The sequence below is a fragment of the Carcharodon carcharias genome, chromosome 2 (genome assembly GCF_017639515.1).
Source record: "Carcharodon carcharias isolate sCarCar2 chromosome 2, sCarCar2.pri, whole genome shotgun sequence".
In the NCBI taxonomy this organism is placed as follows: Eukaryota; Metazoa; Chordata; class Chondrichthyes; order Lamniformes; family Lamnidae; genus Carcharodon; species Carcharodon carcharias.
The window spans coordinates 141356351-141384313 of NC_054468.1; the positions used below are offsets into that span (position 1 = coordinate 141356351).

At 42.1% G+C, this 27963-nt stretch overlaps 1 protein-coding gene across 1 annotated transcript; it reads right to left on the reverse strand.

The window, feature by feature from the left end:
- Positions 1 to 988: 988 nt before the first annotated feature.
- On the reverse strand, positions 989 to 27720 carry LOC121271832 (solute carrier family 22 member 2-like). The gene is made up of 11 exons (XM_041178141.1): positions 27310 to 27720; positions 23523 to 23626; positions 23278 to 23432; positions 22156 to 22324; positions 21972 to 22069; positions 21465 to 21488; positions 19715 to 19805; positions 9576 to 9790; positions 8317 to 8425; positions 7984 to 8096; positions 989 to 1092 (listed from the first exon to the last, which is right to left on the reverse strand). The coding sequence occupies exons 1-11, from the start codon at positions 27718 to 27720 to the stop codon at positions 989 to 991; spliced, it is 1593 nt and encodes a 530-aa protein (XP_041034075.1).
- Positions 27721 to 27963: the final 243 nt, after the last annotated feature.

Here is a 27963-nt window from a genome sequence, read left to right on the forward strand (position 1 = left end):
TCAATTCTTGTTTGATTTTGATCCTGTGAAGTGACTTGGGGCATATTACTATGTTAAAGCAGCTAAATAAATACAAGCTATTGTTGACTCCAGAGTGCCTAAGGCTGTAAACACGAAAAGGAATTGACTTCAGGTTAGTATGGTTGAAGTTTGTGATTCAGCAAAGTCCTCTGAAAATGTTAGCATTTTGTGTTAAGATATAGCAGATATGGGGTTGCAAAAACTGTAGTGTAAGGGTATCTGACATAGCAAGGATTAATGTGGGACTGGAAAATAGTACCGCCCACAATGTGATGCAAAAAGACACATGACCTGAGACTAGAGTCAGTTGGTCTCCAGCCAGGGCTGGACAGAGACCTGTGTAGAAGCAAGCATAGAGTTAGCTCATAGCTTGGTCTATACCTCGTATATATGTACATAGTTATCTGTTCTCAATAAACACTTAATGTTAGACCATACAAGACTCAGAACCTCTTCCTGACATCTACTGAACATGCAACATTCAACAGAAGCCACCTCTGTCAGACAGAATTCTTGAGGTACCACTCAGCTGGAATCCAGGCATCCTGTATTCAATGCTCAGTACCTAACACCACATTCGTAAAGATCACTTTTCCAACTGTTGAGTGTAACACATACAAGCTGAGCCTGAGTGGATCCAATTTCCCATTCGGACTCAGGATTTTATCTGGGTCCTTAGGTAACAGCACTGAGGAATGCTAATTGCTTCCCCACACAGAGCAAAGTAGCATCACCATTGGCCACCTTCCTAAGCCACCTACCAGATGGTAAGAGTTCTACAAAGAACACCTGTGGAACAGACTGGGAACCCGGAGCATGGGTGGCAGGGATGGTGGATTTAAAGCTGAAAAGGGAAAACCTTTAACAGTGGTGGTGGTGGGGGATGGCTGCGGAGATAATAAAATGGGAGAAAGGTTCATGGCAAGAAATCATCAGGGCCAGAGTGCTTTTGACACTGCCTATTTTCTTACCATCTGATGTTCTCCACATCCTCAATGGTGTCTGGTAAAGTCAATCCCTTTGTTTCAGGCAAGAGCAACACTAGGCTGCCAGCAATCAAACCAATCACCCCTGGGAATGAATGGACAGAACAAAGAAAAGATATAGTGCAAATTAGACAAATGGATTAGTTCAAATTAGATTTGAAGAACATTCTCTCAAGAATATTACTGAATTTCTTTCTGACACACAGTTGAATTGAACATTAGGAAAACACATTTTTATATATTTTATTCTATAGCAACGCTGAATTCTGAAACAGAAGTGAGGAATGTACGACTGCAGGAAAAAATGGTATATGACTGATACTGAATTGTATAGTTCTTGGAGTCATTCTGTCAGTTTATGATCTCACAAAGATTAAGTAAATGTTAAGTTTCTTTAAAGTTGGCTGAATAAAGTGAAGAAAATGTTATGTATTTACAGACTAAACAACATTCAACAGCACATGAGTGGCTGAATATAACAATCTAGCAACCCAATTGTCCTAAAGTCAATTCCTAACATGATATATTGAAATATAATTCAATAAATCTGTTTATTTATTGAACCTACACCAGAAAAATGGCTATGAAATCTTCGCAAATTGCTGCAAAAACAGACTTCAGAGAAGGGACTGCATGGTCAGGCTGCCTTGTAGATCCAGTATCTTCATTGTGTGGTTGACTCAATATCTTTAGGGAAACTAGGGATGACCAATAGAGACAGCTCTGCCTGCCAATGTTACTCACATCACAAGAATAACAAACTATTCAAACATTATAGACGTGATCAGTTATTTGTATTCTGAAACTCAATGCAAGTCTTTTACTTTTTATTTTATGCTTTTGTTAGATCTTTTCACCTCATATTATTTATACATTATTTGGTCCGCTTTTATATTTATGCATCTTCTTGATCATCCCTGGGTTGTTTCTATTAAGCAGTTGGCAAGGCATCCTCTCCATCCCCTCCTCTCCTTAACTTTTGTCTCCATGTTTCCCAACTTTGCTAAAATGCCTGTTCCCCATCCAGCCTTCAGTTCCGACAGAGGATCATAACCCGGTTCTCCTCCTTATGGATGCTAACTGACCTGCTGAGGATTACCAGAGTTATTTGTATTTTAGCCAGTGTCGCTGGGTTTACCTGTTACTCAAGTACCATCTGTTATACATACTTTAACTGTTGTTCCGGTATTGATTAACATAATACAACACATGGGAAAAATAAGTTGTAACTGGTTTTACATTGACCTTAAGTAACCTTTTTTGATGCTAACATAACACATGTCACTCACCTTCCAGATTTGTGACTTGTTGAGTTCAACACAACCTACAGGATAGGTTGGTATGTTTAATTCACTTGTGTTAATTCCAGGCATATGTCCTTTAAAGTTGAGCTTGCTTTATGCTGCGCCACTCCACTGTAAATTGGCATTCTCGGCTTTTCTAGTTTTGCCCAACTACTTGTCACTTGCTAAGTAGTCATTGCCACAAACTCTGAACCAATCCGTTTCACAGAACAACAACTTGTTATCATTTGTACAGCACCATTAACATAGCGAAACATCCCAAGGTGCTTCACAGAGGCATTATTGAAACAAAATTTGACACCAAGCTACTACATAAAGTTCATAAGGAGATATTACAGCTGACCAAAGCTTGGTCAAAGAGATGGCCTTAAAAGGAGCATCTTAAAGGGGGAGAGAGAGGTGGAGTTGTGAGGAAGTTTAGCAAGGGGATTCCAGTGCTTGTGGCCTTGGCACTGAAGGCATGGCCACCAAAGGTGGAATGAACAAAACTGGGGACGCACAAGAGGCCAGGATTTTTGGGGAGATCTTTGGGGTTGGAGGTGGCTACACAGATTGGGAGGGATGAGGCCTCGGAGCAATTTGAGAACAAGAACAAGGATTTTAAAAATAGAGGCATTGCCAGTCCGGGAGATTTTTTATTCATTCACCATGGGATGTGGGCATCGCAGGTCAGGCCAGCATTTATTGTCCATCCCTAATTTCCCTTGAAAAGATGGTGGTGAGCTACCAGATAAGATAGGTCAGCAAGTACAGGGACAATGGTCAGGGTTAGGATAGGTAGAGTTTGGATGATCTCAAGTTTATGCAAGGTGACACTTGGGTGGCCAGCAAGGGTTGGGTTAGAATAGTCAAGCCTAGTGGCAGCAAATGTATGGATGAGGTTTTCGACAACAGATGGACTGATACGGGGTAGAGAGGGGCAATGTTAGGGAGGTGGACGTAGGCAGAGGATATGGGATCAGAAGTTCAGCTCAGGGTCAACTCAGGGTCAAATAGGACACCAAGGTTTTGATCAGTCTCTGACTCAGACAGTTGCCAGGGAGGGGGATGTGCCTGGTGGTTAAAGAATGGGATTTGTGGCTGAGACTGCAGGCAATTGGTTTTGTCTGCCCAAGTTTAATTGGAGGAAATTTCCACTCATCCAGGACTGAATGTCAGACAAGCAATATAACAAATCTGAGAAGGCCTGATCTGAAGAAGAGTCTTAAGTTTTCGAGAAACATTATCTCTGTCTCTCGCTCTCCACAGATGCTATTAGACCTGCTGAGATTTTCCAGCATTTTTTGTTTCAGATTTCCGGCATCTGCAGCATCTTGCCTTTATAACAAATCTCAGGTAGGGGAAAGATCGCAGGAGATAGCAGTAGACATCATCAGTGTACATGTGGAACCTGACATTAATTTTTTGTTAATGTCGCTGAGGTGCAGCATGTAGATGAAATGTAGAGTGAGATCCAGGATAGATCCTTGGGAGACAGCAGAAGTAACAGTGCGGGAGTGGGAAGAGAAGTTATGAACGTTGATTCCCTGGTGACAACTAGATAGGTAGGAATGAAACAGAAAATGCTGAAAATAGGCCACATCTATAAAGAGAGAAACAATTAAAGGTCCAGATTGATAGTCTTTTGTCAGAGCTGGAAAAAGTTAAAGACAATGATACAAGGACTAGGGAACACAGATTAAAGAGGTTTGGGCATGAGGTGCAGTAGGGATGTGAGGAAGAATTTTTTACACAGTGAGTGGTAATAAATAAATTTGTATGATTGTGGAAGCAGTTATAATTTAATGTTGAGGTTAACAGTCCATTTAACAGCTTCAGCTGATGCAGTGTGAATGGTTGCAATGCACCAGGAATGGATCTGTCAGGGCAGAAGTTCAGTATGTGGGCGATGGTCTGACTTGGATGGCCAGAGTCACAATTGGAGGTGTTTTTCATATTCTATTTGTGGAGCAAATGGCCACAGCTTGCCTGGCCTGTCCTCAAGCAGTCGAGGGTTATCCAGGTTTTCCGCAGAAGGTTGGGATCTGGGACTTCACTCGGTCACTTACCAGGTTGAGGTTGGTGATGTTTGCAGTCACCCAGGAAGCGCGACTGCTCGTGATCTAGAACTCGCTGCCTACAATGCTGCTGGAAGTAGAGACAACGAATGATTTCAAAAGTAAACTGATGGGTCTTGGACGGAAATAAGCATTCAGAGTTATGGTGATAGAATGGGGAAATGGGGCTGCCTGGATTGCACTACAGAGAGTCGGCATGAATTCGATGGGTCGAATGGCAAAAAAATCTAAGAGTCTATTCACACTAGCCGTGACTCTATGCCTTTCTCATCCCTGGTCTAAATGTTATGTTACATAGAATATACAGCACAGAAACAGGCCATTCGGCCCAACCAGTCCATGCAGGCATTTAAGCTCCCTTATCTATCAGCATAACCCTCCTTTTCCTTCCTTCATGCTTACTTAGCCTTCGCTTCAATGTATCTATACTGTTAGCCTCAGTCACTCCCTGTGATAGCAAGTTCCACATTCTCACCACTCTCTGGCCACTCTGGGGAAAGTAAGTTCTCTTTGATTTCTTGGTGACATGCTCATATTAATAGCTTCTAGTTTTGGTCTTCCCCACTAGGGGAACCTCTGTGTCTACTCGAACAAAACCTTTCATAATGTTAAAGATCTCTGTTTGGTCCTGAGCCTTTTGATTGACAAGGGAGTCTAGGGTTAAGGGGAGACAGGCAGGAAAGTAAAGTTAAGGCAACAATCAGATCAGCCATGCTCTTATTGAATGGCAGGATCGATGGACTGAATGGCCTACTCCTGCTTCTATTTCTTACAATCTTATGATCTCTTTTAAAGGGAACAGGGACCCAAGCCTGTACATCCTTACCTGATGGGTGTCTAACCTCACTTTTCTGGTCTCATCCTATTACCTGGGCCTCAAAAGTTAGGGTTTTGTGAAACCCACCTCTATTCTGGCAGCATAAAGTCATGGACTACATAACTCAGCATTTGTAAATCTCCAATTATTTTTATTTATTTAGACTGTGGAGTTCCATTTTTTACCAAATAAATTCTAGTAATTTTGCAGTGATCTATTCCATAAGCACTAAAGCTATTGAAGTTCGGAAATCCAAAGAATATCAGGACTCAAGTTATAGTGCAAGCCCCCAGGATGTAAGGATTAGGAATAAGCCATTCAGCACCCAATCCCACCCAAGTCTGCTCTCCCATTCTGTTAGATCATGGCTGACCTGTACCTCAATACCATCTATCCACTTTTGTTCCATGTCCTTTGATATCCTTATCTTGAATATTTTACTTGACCTACCATCCACGACCTTTTGGGGTAGAGAGTTCCAGATATACACTACTGTCTTTGTGAAGAAATCATCCCTGGTTTCATTTTTGAATGGCCTAGTGCTCTCATTTTGAGATTATGCAGCCTTGTTCTGGATTCCCCACCATAGGAAACAGTTTCTATCTATCTACCATAGCAACTCCCTTTATCATTTTAAACACTTCACTGAGATCACTCTTCTAAACTCAAGGAAATACAACCCAAGTTTATGCAACCGGCTTTCATAATTTAACCCTTTAAACAGGTATAATTCTGATGAATTTGCAATGAATTCCCTCCAAGGCCAAAATATCCTTCCTGAGATTTGGCAGCCAGAACTGAACACAATACTTCAGACGGGGTTTGACTGAGGCTCTGTATAACTGAAGCATAACTTCCTCACTTATGAATTCTAATGCCCTGAAATAAAAGTAAACATTCCAAAAGTGTTTTGATAGTTTTTGTACCTCAGCACTTTAAGAATGTGAATGTGGATGCCTAAATCCCTTCGTTCCTCCACAGTTTCTAATCTTTCACCATTAAAAAAAATGTCAGCTCATCTTTTATTGATGCGAAGTGGATGACTTCACACTTCACCAACATTGAACTTTGTCTGCCGTGGTTATGCTCACTCCGTAGTTATTCTCACTCACTTGGTTATGTCCCTTTCAAACTTCTTCTTCCCAATGGAAAACTTACTAAGCCTTCCAAGTTCATCTGCAAACTTGGATTAACAACACTATTCTTTCGTCAAAATCATTCCATTATGTATGGCAAAAAGCCAAGGCCCCAGTACACATCCCTGGGGAACACTTTGTCACAGGCAGCCAATCCAAGTATGTGCCTCGCATCCCTACACTGTCTCCTACCTCCCAACCAATTATTAACATGTGTAGCAATGCTGCCTCTAATTCTATGCATGCTTATATTTGTTAATAATCTCAACAACTTTAGGAAATGCCTTCTAGAAGGCCACATGGACAACATCCAGCGACACTCCCCTGTACACCATGCTAGTTATCTCCTCAAAAGATTTGACTACGTGATGTATGGGATAGAACCTTGGGACTCTGGCAGGGGACAGGTTTGTGCAACCAAACTTTCTCAGATATTGAAGGATGGCAAGGGTATGTTTGTGTATAAGTGTTAGAATCATATCTCAAAAGGCTGAAGTTTTCTTTTACAAAATGGAAGGATTTGACATGATCTGGACATGTGGATGCAAATTGGGTTTTTTTAAAAAGGTCATAAGGTCCCCTTTGAACTGTAAACAAGAAGGCCTCTTCCAAGAAATCACATGACCTATATGGTACTTTAGAAGGAGTTGTTTGTTTGTTTTGAACTGCAAAGGCTTTAATAAATGAAAAGCTGGGAGACAAAAAAGCCTGGAAGAGAGGAAAAAACGGAATTTGTGAATCTGCTTGTTTCGAAGGCAGTTTTGTTGGAAAGCAAGCTGAGAAAGGAAGGCTACCTTGACTGGCTTCCTCTCTCTATCTTGCCTAAAACTGTGTGGCTAACAACCTGTAGCCAGAGAACCCTCATCTGTGTGTAACCAGTCTGCATTTGGGCTTGCAAAGCTGAGACCAGTGGTGAGAACTCCCAGGACCAGTGGCCCGTCTTCACATGAAAGAAATCCAGGTCAAGATCCTGCAGACTTTATCCTTCATTTTATAATGCCAATCCTCCAAAGCCCATCTCTGCAGAGAGAGACTATCTGTTTATCCTTTGTTTGGCTGTGTCTGTGTGTCTGTACGTGTGCTGGGGAAATTCTTTAGGACGATATAGATAGTTATACTTCCTAATTACAATTAATCAGTACTTGCAACTTGTTAAAAGGAGTTTTGTTTTAAAATAAATTGAGTTTTTGAAGGAAGCCTGACAGAGTCTCTTTTCTTCTGGGTACTAGAGGTGTAGGTAGGTACACAATTGGCCGTTTTGGTGAGAAAATTAAACTTTTAAATAATGATATGACCTGAGGAGTAATGGGTCTTGATAATTCATGTACTCGTCCCATCCCGGTTGTAACAATAAGCTTGTCAATTTTCCCTCCAAAATTGAAGTTTGTGTGTGTAAGACAGATGTTGTCCTTCATGTGGTGGAGGAGGAATCACCATGGTCACTGGAAGGACTTGCAGAGGGAACAGAGGGATGTGATTGCTCCTTTTCTTGAGAATGGGAATGCTTACAGAAAGTGACATAAGTGTTTGTTTTAGTGTTTTAAAATTTGGACTCATTTTGGCCATTTCAGACATATTGGAACTTTTCAGAATTACAATAATAATGCAGAGAAATAGCTGTGTGACCTGTTAAACGCATGGTGCTAAATACAAGATTCTCACCTAAGACCACCAGAGGCAGCCCCATCCAGGTTCCTGCCAGTCTGTACACAATGAATGGAGCTACAATCCCTCCAATATCACACAGTGATGAGCACACTGAAACACCAAGGTTCCTGTGAAAATAAAATGCATCTTTACTACCACACAAAGTATTCTTTTTCCATTTCACAGGCATTAAATTCATCAGCAAATCAGGTTCCACCATTATGATATAGTTCAAGAGAATGGATCCCTTATACAGATACACAGTATAATCAATAATCAGAACTGTAATTTTATTCAGATTATGTAAAGAACTTCTGATAGTGTAGAGAATATCTATTCAATACGCACCTCATAAACGTTGGGTATAGTTCAGCATTTACAAATACCACCATTTCAAAGCTCATAGTGATCCCTAGTTTACCCAGAAAGGCTATTACTGTTGCCAACCAACCGATATCTGAAATGGAAATATAAATTGAAGTGCAATTTGCAAGACTATATTTGCAGGAACAAAATTGAAATATTCACATTTTCAATTACAAAGTAATCATTTCTAACTAGCTACATTTGTACAGAGTTTTTCAATGAACTAATCATTGTTTTGCAAACTTGCAATTACTGTTTGGATCATTGAAACCCACAGATACTGGTCGCAGACTGGTAATGTGCACTGTGAGGTGTGCAGCAAATACAATTTGGTGCAGTCACTAATCTGAGTGATAGAAGAATCATCCTCAAGTCAGCTTGGACAGACACTTGATGTAGAGCACACTCAACAGGCTTTTAATGAGTGGACAGGTGTCAATTCTCTTAGGACACTAAAACAATTAGTTACTAAGTTCAAAAAGGATTTGAATTCTCCAAACAGAGGAATGTCTGAGCAATTTGAAACAGTCCAAAACTGCAGCTGCACTTTGAGAGCTGGTCACTGAGAATATATAGCTTGTGACCTTCCATCCTGATGTTCCATAGCTGTGTATTGTAGCATCTTATCACATTACTAGAACCAAGTACACATCATGTTTATATCAATATTTCACCAGAATGATATCAGGAATGAGTGACTTCAATTATGTGGAGAAATTGGAGAAGGTAGGATTATTCTCCTCAGAGAAGATTAAAGGGAGGTTTAATAGAGGTGTTCAAAATTCTGAGGGCTTTTGATATAGTAGATAGGGAAAAATTGTTTCCACTGGCAGGAAAGTCGGTAGTGAGAGGATTTAAGATAATTAGCAACAGAACAGGGAAGAGATGAGGAGTTTTTATTTACATAGCAAATTTTTATAATCATAACAATGAACATGTATGTGCCTAGAATATGTTCAGTGGAATGCACTGCCAGAAAGTTGGGTGGAAGCAGATTCAATAGTAACTTGTAGAAAGGAATTGGATAAATACTTGCAAAGGAAAAGTTTGGAATGCTATGAAGAAAGGGCAGAGAAGTGGAATTAATTGGATTGCATTTTTAGAGATCTGCCACAGAGATGATGGGTCCAATTACTCATGATCTATGCTGAATGATTCTATTCTATTCCCATGGCAGGCATTTAATTAGGTTCATTAGTCTGGAACTAGATTAAAATCCCAATGCAAACCATAATACTTACTCTCAGGAATGAACGCTGCTATTATACAGGAGCCCCCTGACAGCAGACCACCTGCTGCAAAGGGAAGGCGCCGTCCAATCCGTTCAATGCTTAAAAGGATGAGGATTGCTGCCGGGATTTCTACAACTCCCGAGATGAAGAAGTCAAGGTAAATATTTCCTCCCAAAGTTCCCAAACGCATGACAAGCCCTTGGTACACCAAAGCGCCAGCAAACCTGTAATAAAATCACATGAGTTAGTCCAGTGGGAATGAATTTGCAGAATCAAGTTCATTCTAATGGGCTGTGAGCCATTGTTAAGATCACCATGTCACATTACATAATTAATTTTGATATTGTTAAGCATTCAGCTTTGAGATTGCCCTTGCTACTGCACAAAGTATGTTTGGAGGATCAGCTTGGACCTAATCCCAGTGCAATTATCCACATTTCAGCTAGAATTTGTCTACCAGATAGGAGGAAACATTTCCATCAGCAGATAGAGGACTTTCACACAAGAATTAGCCCATTTATAAGGTTATGGTGTGTATGCCTGCAATTCTTACAAATAGGCAGCATTTTTATGAATGCCAAATTACACTGAAATAGGGGAGGACAACATAGTGAGAAATAATTTAACAGAACATTTGCATTTTAAGCACTGTAAGTCAGGATGAAACCTCACTAAGATGGCTAGAAGTCAAATTTCAACTAGGATATACAAAACCAGAAGGTAGGCCATTTAACATCTTTTCTTCATTTGTTTACCTGAAATCACTGTATAATATTGCAGTAGGAGAACAAAATGGGAGTGGGCAATTCTTTTTTAAGCCTTTCTTAGCTGCAGGTTTACAGGGTACAATATCTTCTCAGAATAGGGGTGCAATCATCTCAGATTTGCACTAAGTGCAGTAGCGGGCAGGTAAAACGGCGTCTTACCCACTAGCCGCAATGGTGGGTTTTCACACCGTATCATTCCACACCCACCACATTATTTATGCACTCCCGGGAAACACACCGTGTCCATGGCGGGAGGGGGGGCGGGCTCTCATTTGCCTGCTGGCCATCACCCCACTGCTTCATCATGCTAGGCACCATATTTAAAATTCAGCCACAAGCACACATCTCATCAATGCTTCCAGATCACCACTCACTGTCATTGTCCTCATCCCATCCATGGGACAATTCACCACTTGCACATGCCAGGCATACTTATTAACTGTCTGGCAGGCATTCTGCTTACACTCTGTCCATCTCTATTCATGCAGGGCAAGCTGCCACACAATAAGAGGGAGAGATCGCAGACTGGTGGTGGAATGCCCAAAATGAAGGTCCTCGCAGACTTTGAAAACAGAGCCAACCAGCTGGCCAGCAAGGATCTGGATCCATCCTGTGCTGACGGTGAGGTCAGCAGTGCTCTACCAAATGAGGGTCCAGCAGTGCAACATCCATCAGACAACCACCATGTAAGTGATGTGTCCTTTTTCACAGGCCACTGCCATGCACTAATTATCTCCCCTTGCTTTCGCAGACACACCTGGGAAACAGTCGATGGAGACCACAGACCAGGGCCTCCAATCAAGCCCCGAAGAAACCTCTGAAGAGGAATCTGAAGGCACCCTCCCTGAAGTCCCAACACAGCGCTCACCCACACCCTCCATCAGCACAGAGACACACACCATGATGGGACTTAGCTTTGGATTGGCCTTGGGATCACAATCTGGTAAGCACATCGCACCGTCCGATCCACAGCAGGTGGAGGCACCTGCTTCCCAGATGTCCAGCACTCGGAGGACTGCTGGAGGCCAGAAATTTGCTGAGTCCAAGACAGATGACAAACCTCTGGACTCGGTCATATCACAGTAGCTGGAGCTGCAAAGGCAAGCTGGGGAACATCAGGAAGTGATATCCCCTGCACTCCTCAGATTGCAAGGCACAATGGAGGAGTCCATCCACCTTCAGTCTGAGGTGATAGCGCTAGCATACCAATGCACCGAGATCAACAATGGTAGGATGGCGGCCACCACTTCACTCCTGCACTGCTGCACAAGCTCAATTCCATCGCTGATGCCATAGTTGGCCTCCAACAATGTGTACACAAGAGGGGCGCCGCGCAGCTCAGTCTCACTCCAGCTACCCCTGCGCCTCAAGGAGTCACTCCGGGCACCCATAGGGAGGATCATCAGCAGGTACACACTCCGGGCCTGTCCATCCAGATGACTCCTAGAGTGCCTGGCCCATCCAACTCCCCTATTCCTGTGACTTTAACAGCTCCAGCTCCACAGGCTGAGGTAGCTGCCACTGCCACATAGCAGGATCCTGAAAGCGGGCCAGGGCCTCTACGTCATAGAGTCAGAGTTATACAGCACAGAAACAGGCCCTTTGGCCCATCGTGAACATGCCGGCCACCAAACACCTGTCTATTCTAATCTCATTTTGCAGCACTTGGCCAGCAGCCCTGTATGCTACGGTGTTTCAAGTGATCATCTAAATACTTCTTAAATGTTGTGAGGGTTCCTGCCTCTACCAACCCCTCAGGCAGTGTGTTCCAGATTCCAACCACCCTCTGGGTAAAAAAAAATTTCCTCAAATCCCCTCTAAACCTCCTGCCCCTTGGCTTAAATCTATGCCCCCTGGTACAGTCACATCCTTCCTATAGTGTGGTGACCAGAACTGCACACAGTACTCCAGCTGTGGCCTAATTAGCATTTTATACAGCTCCAAAATAACCTCCCTGCTCTTATATTCTATGCCTCGGCTAATAAAGGCAAGTATCCCATATGTCTTCTTAACCTCCTGTGCTGCTGCCTTCAGGGATCTATGGACATGTACACCAAGGTCCCTCTGATCCTCTGTACTTCTAGAGTCCTACCATTCATTGTGTATTCCCTTGCCATGTTAGTCCTCCCAAAATGCATCACCTCAACACTTCTCAGGATTAAATTCCATTTGCCACCACTCTGCCCATTTATATCATCCTGTAATTTAACTTTTTCCTCTTCATTATTTACGACACCACCAATTTTTGTGTCATCTGCGAACTTACAGATCATACCCCCTATATTCACGTCTAAATTAATAATATACACTTCAAACAGCAAGGGTCCCAGCACCAATCCCTATGGTACACCACTCGTCATAGGCTTTGAATTGCAAAACAACCTTCGACCATCACCCTCTGCCTCCTGCCACTAAGCCAGTTTTGGATCCAATTTGCCAAATTTCTGTGGATCCCATAGCCACTTCCTTCTTGGCCATTCTCCTATTTGGGACCTTGTCAAAAGCCTTACTGAAGTCCATGTAGACTACATCAACTGCACTACCCTCACCTACACAACTAGTCACCTCCTCGAAAAATTAAATCAAGTTTGTTCCACATGACCTCTCCTGACAAAGCCATGTTGTAAAGGGTATCGGAACCTTATCTACAGCATCCCGATGGTCTGCTTCACCAAGTTGTGAGCTGCAGCACGAGCTTCATTATACCGTCGCTCTGCTGCAGTCTGAGGCCGCCGCAGGGGTGTCAACAGCCACGGCCTCTGCAGGTAACCCTTGTCCCCGAGGAGCCATCTCTGCAGCTTCTGTGGACCCTGGAAGACCCAGGGATCTGTGACCAGCTGAGGATGCAGGCATCGTGCACATTCCCTGGAAACCGTGCACAGACCTGCAGGATATGTTTCTGGTGATCTCGCACCAGCTGCACATTCAGTGAATGGAACTCCTTGCGATTGATGTAGACCACCGTGTGTTGTGACGGAGACCTGAGTACCACCTGAGTGCAGCCAATCACACCCTGTGCCTGTGGGAAACCCGAGATCTGGGCGAATCCAATCAGTCTTGCATTCTGGCTGTCCTGGTCCCGGGCAAAACGCACAAAGTCGTGTGCCCTCTCAAAGATGGCATCTTCAAAGATATATTTTTGCGTGGAGGTTTGTGATATCCCACAGAGGTCACCTGTAGAGCCCTGAAAGAAGCCACTGGCGTAAAAGTTGAGCATTGCGATCACTTTCATGGACACTGTCATCTGCAGGAATGAAAGGCTAAGTCTATAGACCCTGGGTGTTACTAGGCACCAGCCTATGAGGGCTTGCTCTGGATCTTGGGTGGAGTGTGCAGGAGCCCCAGCCACCCCTTCTTCCTGAGGTTGCTGCTCCTGCCTCTGTGCAGCCAGGAGCCTCAGTCGTTCTCTCTTCCGTTATCTTCATTCTCTGTAGGCCGTCAGGCTTACAGCTAGTTCACCAGACTCCATGATCCTGATGTGTTCCTCCTGAAGAATGAAAGAGAGAGACACGTGGTTAGCATGGGTGTACTAAGAACCTGTCCTGGTTAAGCGTGAAGGCCCCTTAATGCATCCTGGAGAGTGCTGGCCACCACTTGGATGGCCAGAGATTAGTGCGTTGCATGGCTGCCCTGTTAGCTTGAACCATGGGGGAAGACTGGTCCAAACCGGGATGCTGACATAGCAAGGGGCTGTGAGCACCTCCAGCAATGACTGCTCCATGGCCAGCTTTACAGAGGAGATTGTATAATGTGTGCAGTCGTCCAACTGTGCTGCAATTCACTAAAATGTTCATGAATTTGCAGTCTGTGCCAGGATTGGGAGGGGGGTGGGCGGGTGATGGGGCCAGAGGAGATCTGTGGTACTTGGTGACACTTTGATGCCTCTGCGTTGCTTGAGTGGGCAGATAAGTTAGAAGCCCGACTCCATGTATGTCAATGTGGCTGAACCTGAACTGTCTTACCTGGAGAGGGATGGTCACTTTATACAAAGTGCCCCTGATGCACGGCCACTTCCCTCGCTCACCCTACGCCCATCCTGAATGCTTGTACGCTATATTCAATGGCAGGACTGCCCTTGCCACCCCCGCCACTATTCGCCTCAATGGCAGGGCTGCCCTTAACCCCGACCCCCTGACGCTCCTGAAGCTTGAAGTCCAATGGGCGACCCTGACGAGCGCTGCTGTGTACTCACAGTGCCGGCCACCAATTGCACACCTTTGTTGTGAAATATGTCAGCGGGAAAGCACGCTGACGTGGGTGGACAATCCAGCAGGGGGTGGTGGGGAGTGTTGATGACTCTGGCGGGCTGGCCTGATAGTGATATGCTGATGTATTACAATGAGGTTCCCAATGTTTGATGGCAGGAAATGCAGCTTGCTATCGGCGGACTGAGTGGATGATCGCAAACTGCTTTCCCGCCGTTGTAAAACTGATCGCGCCATATTGCCTGCTCACACCATTGAAGATGCCCAATGTCGCAGATCTAACTAATAAGGCTGACTGAAGGTCTAGCAATTCCTTCACATTGATATCTTAAAGATGGACTCCAACATGATCTGTGAAGTAGTCACAGTTTGGTAAGAAGTGTCTTTAAGTATGAGCATGAGAGAAAGCAGAAAAATCCCACCTGGTTCATCTCGTCTGAGCCATTCAGACGTCATGTATACAGTCTACATTACACCATCCATTCACCTCTCCACTAACGCAATCTCTGAAAAAAGACAACCCTCCCCACCCTACACCCCACAATGTACTGCAACCTCTTAACTCCCTACTATATGGAGATATTCTTGAGTCTCAGGAAAACATCCAGTTCCCTTTTGAAGGGCTGCAGTGAAAGCAAACTTGTCTCAGGTTCATGCGAGGTCAGTGAAAGGGCATATCTTCAGGCAGCTAACTTCAATTTGTTTTTGTACTTGACATCAATGCCTCCTAGTTCATTCATCCCAATCTAGTTCAAGTCAGCTTCTGCACAAAAAGAATCCATTCCCTTCATCAGTTTTAAAAAACCCTATCACATCACCTTGAACTCTTTCAGTGCAACAAAAAACCTCAATTAAGTGAAAGAAAGTTTTGCATTTTTATAGCATTTTTCTTGACCTTAGGATGTCCCAAACCACTTTACAGCCAATAAAGACTTTCAAAATGTACTCACTGATGTAATGTAGGAAATGTAGCCTATTTAAGCACAGCATGCTCTCACAAACAACAATGTGTTCAATGACTAGATAATGTTGCTTGAGGCTCAGGACACTGGGATTACTGTGAACCCTTGAGCCAGTCCAGATTATTAAAGGCCTAAAGATTGGATATTAAGTTTGTTGAAGCCTATCCTCATGGTCTTCCTCTAGAGCATCGATCTGCTCCAATGTGTGATGGGACAAAACCAGAGACAGGGTGGAATTTAATCCTGGCCGAGGAAACAAGAAAGCTGGACAGGGCCATGAAGCAGTGCAGAAGCACAGTGTCAAGCCCCCAACATCGGGATGTAAGCATCAAATTATTTCAGCAGAGGGAAGGAAGCAGGCCGGCAATACCAGTAATGCATGGCAGAAAGCTAATTGTAATGGCTTTGCAATGAATACCACATTAAACCACAACTTTTAGCAATTAAACGCTACCTGAACAATTAAATTGGTGGCACGGAGGATTCACGGGCCTTTGCTTTCCTGACCGGTTAAAGCTGGTAGTGAGCAGATGTGTCAGTCCTCGGAGTGGGTGATGAGTGAGTTGGAGCTCATATCATCACTCAGATTTTTTTGAAGGAGAGGAGAGAAGGCTGAGAAGCAAAGGGAAAGCCAAGTGCAATTGAGAAGAGGTCAAAGGTCATTAAGGGAAGGTTGAGGGTCACTGAGGGGAGGTCAAATGCAATTGAGAGGAGTATTTCAACATGCACCTCAAAGTGTGTTGAGGATTATAGTTGTGTGCTGCATGCTGCACAACCTCGCACAGAGGAGGGGGGAGGCCTTGCCATCAATAGACACAGAAGAACAACACTCATCTGGTGAAGGTCAGGTCTCCATTGGGGAATTAGAGGTGGAAACAAGAAGAATAGGATTGAAGGCTTTAAGAATAAATAGAGATGGGTATTTTGTAAGGACATTTCAAAGCTGTATTTAAACATCGTAGATCAAGACATAATCTCAATGATCTGTCCTTCTTTATGACATGTGATTGAACTGCACCAATCTGTGCTCTCTTGTACTCTTATAATGATTCCATCATTCACCATTTTGTTAATTGCAATCTTCAATGTTTTGTATGTGGATGCTGCACTTAGTGGTGGATTAATCGATGGACTTGCATCCTCATGCAAGTGTAATGCTACAGCTCCCTTGAAACTGCCAATTTTGTTGAAACATTCTACATATTTCGATGTTAGGTCATGAACTGAGGTGATAAGAGTAGTTTCTAAGGTTGATCTGCCTTATGATGTCTGACGGATTCCATGGATTGTTACTAGTATCAGGTCATGACATGCAGATAGACTTGCAATCACTGGGCTGTCAGTTTCTACAACGTAGAACATCTGAGATTCCTAGGAGGATTGATAGTACTTGTACACCAGGACTATGGATCCTACACCTGGAATTAGTGAACCATTGAACACAAAGTTTCACAACAGTAGGTTCCGCCATGGCCTTCTACATCTGTGGGTACGTCTTTTAGAATTCGCAGAGAAAATATGTTGGCACTTGCCCATGTCAATCTTTGCCAATATCAAATAGTTACCAACTTTCTTAGGGCAGATTATTTTGATCTTGGCAAAGGCTTTAGATGGTGTGATGTTTTCTGTAAGATTGATTGTGTTAAATATGTGCTCACTGGTCTTCAGCTCATCATGCACATCATTGTCATTTTCTGGCTTGTCAATCACCTTAGGTATATGTTTCTGATGGAATATCAATGGTCAGTCTTATTGTTTGAAAGCACCAGTTGAATACAGTCTGTTTGGGTCAATGCACAGCTCTTTGTAGTTGTTAGAGCCTTTGCTCAATTGCACTGCTGCTGCCAATGGCCCTTTCTGCCATGAGCCTAGCAAAATTGATAAAAAGTTGAGCATTTCCTTGGCCCATGCAGAAGGCCACACCTTCCACATGTCTTATTAGGTTTAGGTGTTCGAGAGAGTGCATCAACATTTGGGGTTGTACTTAAGAAATAAGCTTTGTCGACCTTCGAGGATTGCTTCATACTTATGTCCATCCTCGAGTAGCTCTTCGATGCTTTACGTTTTGGGTTTATCTAGCAGATCTTTCTAGAACGTTTCCATGGGAGTGGACATGATCATCAACTCAGCAATTCCGTCTGTTAGTTCTGCTTTTGAAAAATCACAGTACATACCCTTTTCTCTGCATCTGCTGACTAAGTGGTCTATGGATTCTGTAGGCTGATGTTGAAATGTCATGAACTCTAGTCGATGAATATTGAAAGTTTAACCTCGTTCTGAACTGGTCTTCCAATGTAGCCCATAACTTTTGGGGATCCTTTAATTCTTCTTCTGTTAATCCTGACATGTTCAGCCTGTGTACACTTTCAATCCCAATTGCTAAGCAAATTTTTATGGCTTCCTTGTCTGGTTCAGACACACCTGAATCAAGAAACCTTGGCTCTGTACGCTGTTTAAACATTTTGAATTCAGATAGTAGGTTCACTGCATCCTAATTCAAACTGGGGAATTTTTGCAGACATTGATAATATCCCTTTGACCTTCCTTCATCTGTAATACCTGGGATGAGTTTGGCTTTAGCCGCTTTTGTGTACTTTGCTGAAGCTGAGCCCAAGAGGACAAGTTATGGTGGGAATGCACCATGAAGTAATGGCGTCTTTGGTTTTTATTCAATTTACTGTTCAGAAACTTCTGAAGCCACCTATTATAATCGCAACCTTCTCTGGCTCAATTTTTATGACCGCTTTTGTTTGGTTTTTTTTGTTCAACTCTCCCTTGTTCCTATTGTTCCAGCCCACACCCTGGTCACACACCTTTCCTGACTGAGCTAACTTTGTTTCTCTTTCCACAGATGCTGCCAGGCCTGCTGAGTTTACCCAGCGTTTTCTGTTTTTACTTGAGCTAACCCAGTGCTGGCTTTCGCGATGCGCTGTCCCACTCGCAGAACTGGCAGGCTATACGCTGCAATCTCACCATGAGGGATCCATCTGCTTACCAGCAATTTACTTGAGCACTAGCTCAATGCTGTGTTTTTAAAGCTTTTTCTCGCAACCATTCTGCAACATTTCAACGCTCTCTGACACTGCAACTTAGTGGTGGCCTAACCAAAACGTCAAGGATCTTCTCATGACATGCAACACATTATAAGGCTGCTCACCATGTTCTTAATCCTGCTGCCACCTGTCTTACCCCTACTGATCACCATGTCGTGTTATTATAACGATATAATACCTTGGGCTTATTTATTGTACAAGACACAAGGTACGAATTGCTCGTAAGGGATTGGGTAAACACATTGTGGGTTCATTTATTAAAACTAGACACATGAGAACAGTTATACATAGGTATAAAGCTTCAAAGGCAAGAGAGATATGTGTACTCTGTTCAAAACAAAAATAAAACCAGTTCCAGATCACATAACACATTTCCCTTTGAGTGATGTCATGCTGATATCCCATAAAGACATATTATAACACAAGTTATATGATCAGGGCTGAATACTGCTAGAAACATAAAATCTTACAGCACAAAGGAGGCCTTTCAGTCTATCATGCCTATGCTAAATCTCTGAAAGAGCTACCATATGGTCCCAGCTCCCTGCTTTTTGCCCATAGCCCTGTAAGATTTTCTTATTTAACTAGATTTATCCCTTTTGTAAGTTACTTTCAGGCAGTACATTCCAGATCATCATAACTCACTGAGTAAAGAAATTCCTCATTTCCACCCTCCCACCACCACCACCGCCCCCCCCACCCTGCCCCACGCCCACCCCCCACCCACCCCAAACACCACCACCCTGGCTTTTTTGTCAACTGTTTTAAATCTGTCCTCCAGTTACTGACAGATCTGATGGTGGAAACAATTTGTCCCTATCTTCGGTAACAAAACTCCTTGTTATTTTAAAAAAATATTGCTTTGATATCTTAGCATTTCATTCATTAGCTTTGGTGGCTACAAAGAAATTTGAGGAATGTGGAGGAGTTAATACCTTAAATAGGTTGTGAAGCTTCAATGATGAGCATACTGTACTTAGACACAAAGGGAACAGGCTTAATAAGCACATTTTTTCTCTTTCATTCAGTGCTCTTATGTCCTTATTATTGGTCCTTTATCCTTTTTTCTAATTAATGTGCATCTGAATTATTTTTAATGGAGCAGATTATTTTTCCCAGTGAGCCTTCTAAGATTAAATATTTACAGAAATAAGATCTTACCAGTTAAACATCAAGATAAGGGTGTACTTCCTTATCTGAGGTGTCCGTAATAGGTCTACAAAGGAAGGACGGTCCAAGTTCTCACTGCTTTCTTCAATTATCTAGAGGAATAAAAAATGTCATGCCACAATTTACAAATGTCCCATTATATAAAGCACCAACCAATATAAAACAATGTGCCTGGTGTTCAGCTGGCTGTTACCAGTCTGCAACACTGACTATCAGTTATAACCCAAGAGGACAATGTGTTATTGGCTGGTCAACAAAGCTCATATTCTAAAAAGAGTTGAAGTTATCCCTAGGGAGAATCAAACAAACATTATCTTTCTTTTAACTTTAATGTTTACAAATACATTTGTCTGCCAAGTGTTCAGAAAACATTGTATTGCACTCTGAAGAAATCTAGATTCCAACATCCTACTTAACAAGAATGTGATCGCAGCATATTGAGGAGATTTACGGGGATATTTCCAAGAATGGAGAATTTTAGTCATGAAGGAGGATTGGTTAGGTTGGAGTTGTTTTCTTTGGAACAGAAGAGAACGAGTGGAGATTTAATTGGGGTGTATAAAATTATGAGAGGTCTAGGTAGATTGGATATGAAGGACATCTCTCCCTTAGCAGAGAGGTCAATAACCAGAGCTGTAGATTTAAAGTAATTGGTAGAAGGCTTAGAGGGGAGTTGAGGAAAAATGTTTTAACCTAGAGGGCATTGGGGGTCTCGAATTCACTGCCTGAAAGGGTGATAGAGGCAGAATCACATTGAAGTGACATATCCTATAAGGCAATGGACCAAGGGCTGGAAAGTGGGATTGGGCTCAATATTCAGCCAGGACAAACAATGGGCCAAATGGCCTCCTTCTGTGCCATAAATTTTCTATGTTTACCTGATGGCTAATAATGTCTCTCTATAATGATCTACAGCTGCAGTAGTTTCTCATTCCAATTATCTATGGAATTTTCAATCATAAAATAAATACTCCTTTAAAAAAACAGAAGCAATGTAGTAAATTGGATAACTACATTCCATACAAAATTAAAGCTTTCAAGATAACACCTTTTTTACACCGTGAAACAACTGATCAAATAAAACAAAGAAAATCAGAAATGAGTTCATTTACCAGGCAGATAGAGATATGGGCATTTATAGCCTCTAAGTCAAGGAGTCATTCTTAGCCAGGATATGGTGGGTGTCAACACTGTGGTCTTTATATTGGTAACAATCCACTCATACATTTTGTCGTGAGTTAGGCTGTTCACTAGGCATCTCATGGGGAGCTTCTGTTACCTGCTGTGTAACTGATAAAGGCTCAAACTTTCCCTTGTCAATTGTCTAATTATCAGTGAGTGACTGTTCAATTTTTGGGACCAAGGGGCAAAATGCGTTTTATTGAGTTTGAGATATCTCAACAATAAGATGCCTGGTGGTGGATGTTCCAAACTATGTGAAACATTTTGTAACATACTTTGTAACCTAGATGCCGAGCCAGGCAAGTGCACAGGTCTTCAGGACACTGCTGATTAAACAGTCACACTGGCAGGTCAATTACAAAATTTGCAGGCTGGGACACTTCCTATTTGGCTCCAAGCCAAAGTCCTAACAGGAAGGATGGCGCTGGCTGGACATAGACTGGAAAGCCTACCAGTTCCTCAGTAAGCAGAACTGCTTTAGTTGGTTTAAACTCCATCAGCATCTCAATGCACCCTTGGAAATCCTTAAGGATTGGCTCTTGCCAACACACATCTAAACTCAATGAACTGATAGAAATGGGTATCCCTATGGAAAGGAGTGTGTGGATTCTATATCTGACATTCTCCACCCAATGGATTTTCCATTTGCTGGGTGGAGATAGGTTTCCACGCACATCAAACACCCATAGAACCATAGGAAAGAGCTGGCACAGGAATTGGCCATTTGGCTCATTGTGTCTGTGTTAGCTGAAAAAAAACTAGCTGCCCATTCTAATCCCACCTTCCAGCATCTGGTCCATGGCTTTGTAGGTTACAGCACTTCAGGTGGCAATCCAGGTACTGAAATGAGTTGCGGGTTTTTGCCTCAACCACCAAGCTGGGCATGAATTCCAGACACCTACCACCCTCTAGGTGAAAACATTTTTCCTAGTAGCCCCTCTAATCCCTCTACCAATCACCTTAAATCCGTGCCCAGCTAATCAAAACAAAACCTTTGAAAAGAATAATATGTTTTTGACCAGATATGGCAAAATATTCAGGTTAATCACCTCAAATTTTTTTGAAAAAGATTTCCCATTCCCTTTGGCCATTTTTTGTATAACATCCATGGCTTCTGTGTTCTTCTTCTGAGACAGCATCCACCTGGGAGACTCTGGGATCAACCTGTAAATGGAACACATTCAGGTTACTGCTAAGTCTGAAGTGCTTTGGCTACTGATGCAGATAATGGTCATCTTTACAGGCATTACCAATAGTAAGTCAGGAAGAGGAAGCTTGGAATGGTAGTCGCCAGTTGCAGATTTCTCCAGTCTGGTATAAAATAAGCAACAGCTGAAAGTAGCATCATCCCAATACTGTAGCACACTTGGTATAAAATTCCCACTGTCCTTCTGTACTCTGGTCCAACAAGTTCTGTAACTGAAACAAATACATAACGTAGTAAATCAATGATTTGTCAGTACTTTGCACTACAAGAGAACACGCCATCAATGGCACAATATTCTATTAACTACACTGGAGGGCCAACCTAAACAAGGTACTGCAAAATAAAAGCTCCACTGGGTCAGGGACCTAGATCAAGCCAGCTCTCATTGCGAATGATTTTACAGCCATAGGTGTAGCTTTTTGGAGCTCTGCTCTTAGTGAGGAGCTGCATAGGCAGGAACATAGGCCCGAAAACACCATCTCTCAATAGTATCCACAAGATCACACCTGGAACATCTGAAGATGTCTGTGACACTATTTAACCTGCCCTACCAAACAAATTTGACCCAAGAGTCCTTTACAGGCACTCTACAGCTCTCCCTAAGGCACACTTGTCTTCGGATGTTTAGCTAGAGGGAATTTGTCTCTGGACTCATCAGGAGATCCTTTCATGTTGCCAACTGCCACTACATTTCCAGAATGTTAGGTTAATGTGAATGTGATTTTATCATTATTTTTTAAGACCTGATGCGCCATGTCTACAGCTAAACAAATCCTACTAGCGTTATAATTTATTAAATGATAATATAAGTGTAACAACTCACTAGAGAGGATTTTGCATTATTAGTTAACATTGAAATATATTAGTAAGAGAAGCATTTGATATCAACAAGTACCACCACACAAGGAACATTTATTGGCTAAAGATAATAGTTTTTACTAATTACAAATACTTAACAGTGCATTAATGCATAAAATATGAACATTCACTAAGGTATATTTCATATCTCAGAAGTTATCAAAACATAATGTTAGCTTATGAAACTTGCAGATTATATACTAGAACGAAGCATAGCACTGCAATAGCTGTTATTGCAATAAATATTAGTGTCACTACAGAGCACCTAAAACATGTTATAATACGTAGGTAAGGGTATAAATTTTACCGAAGATGTACGCACATAACCAACTTCCTTTGCTGAATAAGCCTTGTAAAGTTCGGAAAATCAGAAACCAAATGTAGTTTGGTAAGAATGATACGACAAGTCCCAGCACTGAAGTCACAAATGTTGCAAACAAGAAGCTCAATTTTCTGCCAAACCTAGAAAGAAAATAATTTTAGGATTAAATAGCAAGAAAAATATTACCATTATGTTCCAAACCTTTGATTGGTAGATGACATTATACATACATGTCCGCTGCGTAGCCCATGATTATTGTCCCAAGCATAAATCCCATGTTTAGACAAGCTTGAGTCAGATCCAGTTTCCAGGCATCAGCACACACCAGTTCAAACTGTGGAGTCAGACAAAAAATGGTATTCTTGAGTCATTTCATGTTTGAGAGATATTGAGAGACATAGACTGCTCATTGCATCTTATATTCATCAACTCAGAATTATATAGCACAGAAGGCAGCCATTCAGTTCATCCTGATTGTGCCTGTCCTTTGGTAGATTAGCCTGAAAACCCCTGCTTTTTCTCCATGGCCCTGAAAACCCCTCTCTTAAAATATTCATCCAATTTCTTTTTAAAAATTGAATGTGCTGCCATCACCCTTTAAGGCAGTGCATTCCAGATCAGAACAATTTGCTGAATTAAAAAATTGTTTCCTCCTGTCACTTCTGGTTCTTTTACCAGCCTGAAATATGGATCTTCTAGATACCAACCTTCTGTCACTGAGAACAGTTTTTCTCCACCTACTCTGTCAAAACCATTCATGATTTTCAACACTTCTATTAAATTTCTTTTAAACATTCTCTGCTCTAAAGAGAGGAACCCCAGATTGTCCAAATTCTCCATATAGTTGAAGACCCTCATCCCTGACACAATTCTCTTCTTCACTCACTCCTATGCCTTGGTGACCTACCGAAAGAGTTGCTGCCCAGAATGAGAAAATTACCCAATATTGACAGAGGTGGTTTTTCTAAATGGGGGCCAGAGTTTCTGTAGGGACAGCTGAAAGTCAATGTTGCCAACTGTGCTGTACAATTTTATTGTACGCAGATGGTCCCATCCTGTAGTCAACTTGATTGACAGACTTTGCCTCCAGTTTGGTGGGGAACATCCAGGAGAGCATTTTAATCTCTATAATTTTTAGTCATCAAGGGAGTTCTAGTTTAGGATGCCCTTCTCCTTCCCCCTTAAAGGAATATGTTCATTCTCTACCCAAACCGTCTCCTCTTTGAAGGTCTCCTGTTGTTTAATTATTGTTTGGCTGGCCAATTTTTGATTCTAATCCATCTGGGCCTGGTACCTTTTCAACATATTGAAATCTCCAGTTAAGTATTCCTTGTTTGATTTTCTTGTCCTTTTCGGTATCAATTCTAACTGTGATTATGATCACTGTTTCTCAAATACGCCCCATCTGAATCATGCTCCACTTGCCCCATTTCATTCCCCAAAACTCAATCCACCTGCTTCCTTTCTCCTTGGGCTGGAAAAATGTTGATCAAGAAAGTTCTCCTGCATACATTTCAGGAATACATCCCTCTTTTTTGCTTATCCTAATCCTATAATGAGATAATTGAATTCGCCTCATTATCACTTTTCTATTATTCTTGCATCTTTTCTGTAACTTGCTGTATATTTTCCCCTTTATCTCTTTCTCACTATTTGGTGACCTAGAGTAAACACCCAGCAGCATGATAAACCCATCTGTTATTTCTCAATTCTAACCAAATAGATTCTGTTTTTGCTTCAGCTCACCTACTCTCATATAACCACACCATTTTCATTTACATACATGCATCCAAAACATCAACTCCTGCCTTGGACTTTCCCCCTATCTAATCCCGATTTCTGAGCTATTCTTTAGTGTTTATTGTCTTTCCCAGTCTTCTACCTAATGTTTCAGCCTGGCATTCAAACACCTGTTAAATTAGTTTAAGACCACCTCATTAACATCCCCAAATTTTGAACAGCTTGCTCCTGCCCCAAAACTAGTTCCAAATTCCCCAGCAACCTGACATGCTCCCTCCTGCACCCTATTGGTAGATTCAAAATGCAAAGATAGGCACAGTAAAAGGTCATTCTGCACCTTTGGAGGGTTGAACCATGAAATACAGTTAAGCACAAAGTGAAATCATAGCATATTCATCATTGTACAAAATATAGTACTCTCACTATGTGTAAGTAAGTACAAGACAATACGAGTCAACTCCCATTAAATTAAGACATTTACTGGAGTCACTGACATCCCTAGCTCAAAAAGGCAACTGTACCAGAATTAAATTCATAACAAGGTTATAAGGGAAACTGCTGAAAGCCATGCTCATGATTCAATATCAGGAAGTGCTTCTTCACACAGTGATTAAGGCCTGCAGTAACCTCAGGTGGGATAGTGGAGTTACAAATCCTACAATCATGAAAGGTGGTGTGATGAGGAGATTGCAGGTTTCTCGCAGTGTGAATAGAATGACCTTCCTCATCTAGACTTAACGTTATCATCTAGTTCTCACTCTTACAGCTGGGCTGCTGGCATATGGAATACATCAAAGGGTGTTTCTGGATGTGAGAATTGTTCCATCAGCTTCCTTCATTCCTGAGTATAACTGAATAACTCTGCAGGCAGGGTCATCCAAATAACTGTCAAGGACCCAATAATCCCATTGGTAGACAATCTATGGACAACGTGGCTATAACAGCAATATTCAGTGGATTCATTTGATCCCAAGACAGGTACAAGATCTTCTACTAAAGAAATCCTGTACTGTTGGCATGCCTGACTCCAGATTTCTATCACTATACCTCCTCCTCACAGGAAGCAGCTTATTTGGAGAACAGATTAAGCAGATGTTGAGGTGCCAAGTACACCAAAAAAACAAATCCTGCCCCAAGCATGGCTTAGAAAGACTATCATGTCCCTAAAGGTGACCCTAACACTCATCAGGGTACTTGGCACAGTTTCTACAACATTTGGTCAAAATGAACCAGAGATCAAGAGGGTTAATGGATTGGTTAATTCTGAGAGTTCACTGACTAAACCTCAACATCCTATGTAAAGAGTAAACTGCATGATATACTGAATACGGTTTCTATATATCAAGTTTGTCTGAATTTCTCAGTTGGATTAATTTGGACACTAAATACCATCTCTGCTTATTGCAGATAAGTGCAGTAAAAAAAATGCATGTTTACAAGCTGTAAAACAAATTCCACAGTATTGTGAGGATGTGAAGAAGATTCAAATTCATTCGCACTTAGTGAGGTTGCATACTGTTTGGTACTAACATGACTAATTGCACAGTGCCAGAGATTTGCCCATGTTTGAAATAGCTACATGTACATACACTTCAAGTAATTTTAGGTGTCGTAAGTGTCAGCCTTGGCTGAGTGACTGCACTCATCTCACAAGTCAGCAGGTAGTAAGTTGAAGCCCCATTTCACTACAGGACTCAGTGGCGTGCAACTACAATTACCGACATTAAACAATTTGCATCACACCATTTACTTACATGCAGCCAAACCATCTTAAAACGCTTTACACTTTCCCCTTATCTAATCCCTGTTTGAGCTATTCTTTAGTGTTAGTTGTCTCTCCTAGTCCTCTGTACACCTTTGTTTCTCCTAATGTTTCATCCTGATGTCCAAACCCTGTTAAATTAGTTTAAGACACCCCCCCCCCCCCCCCCCGCCCACAACCCCCCGCTACCCCACTGCCCCACAGCACTCATTAACCTCCTCACATCTTGGACAATTTATGTAGTGCCATTACATCCAGCCACATAAGGTGACATCAGGACAAAAAGATGTAGATTTCGAGCACTGCCATAAAGAATGAGAGGGAAAAGAGGCAAAGAGGTTTGGGGAGAGAATTCCAGAGAACCAAGACAGCTGAAGGCATGATTGCAATCAAGGGATACAGATGTACCAACTGTGACATTTCTGTCCCACTGTTAAGATTTGATATGCTTCTATTGTTCACTGCTAACCTTCCAACTAATCAGTATTTGATTTTTGACCAAAATTCAAACATACCTCAGTCACAATACTGGAGGATGAGCCATTTTCAAAAGCCCATCCATCCTGACAAGTTGTAAGTGGTAAATCTTGGGAACCGTTCTGGACAAACAGCAGTGGATTTTCACAGCTGCCCAAAGAGGAATTCCATTCGACATCGTATCTCTCACACTGACTTTGTAAGGAGCTGCCGGATCGTCCCAGAAACAATGTATAATTCTTCTCCTGTTCCAGAGACCAGTTGCACTTATCTCTTAGCTCAGTCACCCCAGGACTCCTGCACCAATGGTCAGGAGTAACCGCTAAAAAGACAAACCCAACATACAGGTAGGAGAACATCGCCGAAGGCAGGCACACGAGAAAGAAAATGAATTTCTGATACAACCCAAATCCTCCTACTTCCTCTAAAACATCATCAAAGTTCAGCATTGCAATGTGCCTGTTCAACAGCTAAGTTGAAGGAGCAAGTTGGTACTGACTGAATGTCTTGCTTGTCCACCTGCAATATCTGAGTATATTCCAGCAAATCAATGTGAAGATAGATCCACCAATCAACTGTGTAAAATCAAGTTAATAAATGAGTGAACAAATGAAACGTGACACTAAATTATTCAGTGTGGTAACAAACTAACATCAGTGGCCGCTTACCAAAACTTCAGCGTTAATACACAA

Coding starts and splice junctions, on each gene's coding strand:
- LOC121271832 (XM_041178141.1), bottom strand. CDS start 27,720: ATGCTGAACTTTGATGATGTTTTAGAGGAAGTAGGAGGATTTGGGTTG. Junction 22,325..23,277: donor GTTATGTGCGTACATCTTCG/GTAAAATTTATA, acceptor TATTTGTTTCAG/TTACAGAACTTGTTGGACCA. Junction 21,489..21,971: donor CAAAGGGAATGGGAAATCTT/TTTCAAAAAAAT, acceptor TTTCCATAGGGA/TACCCATTTCTATCAGTTCA.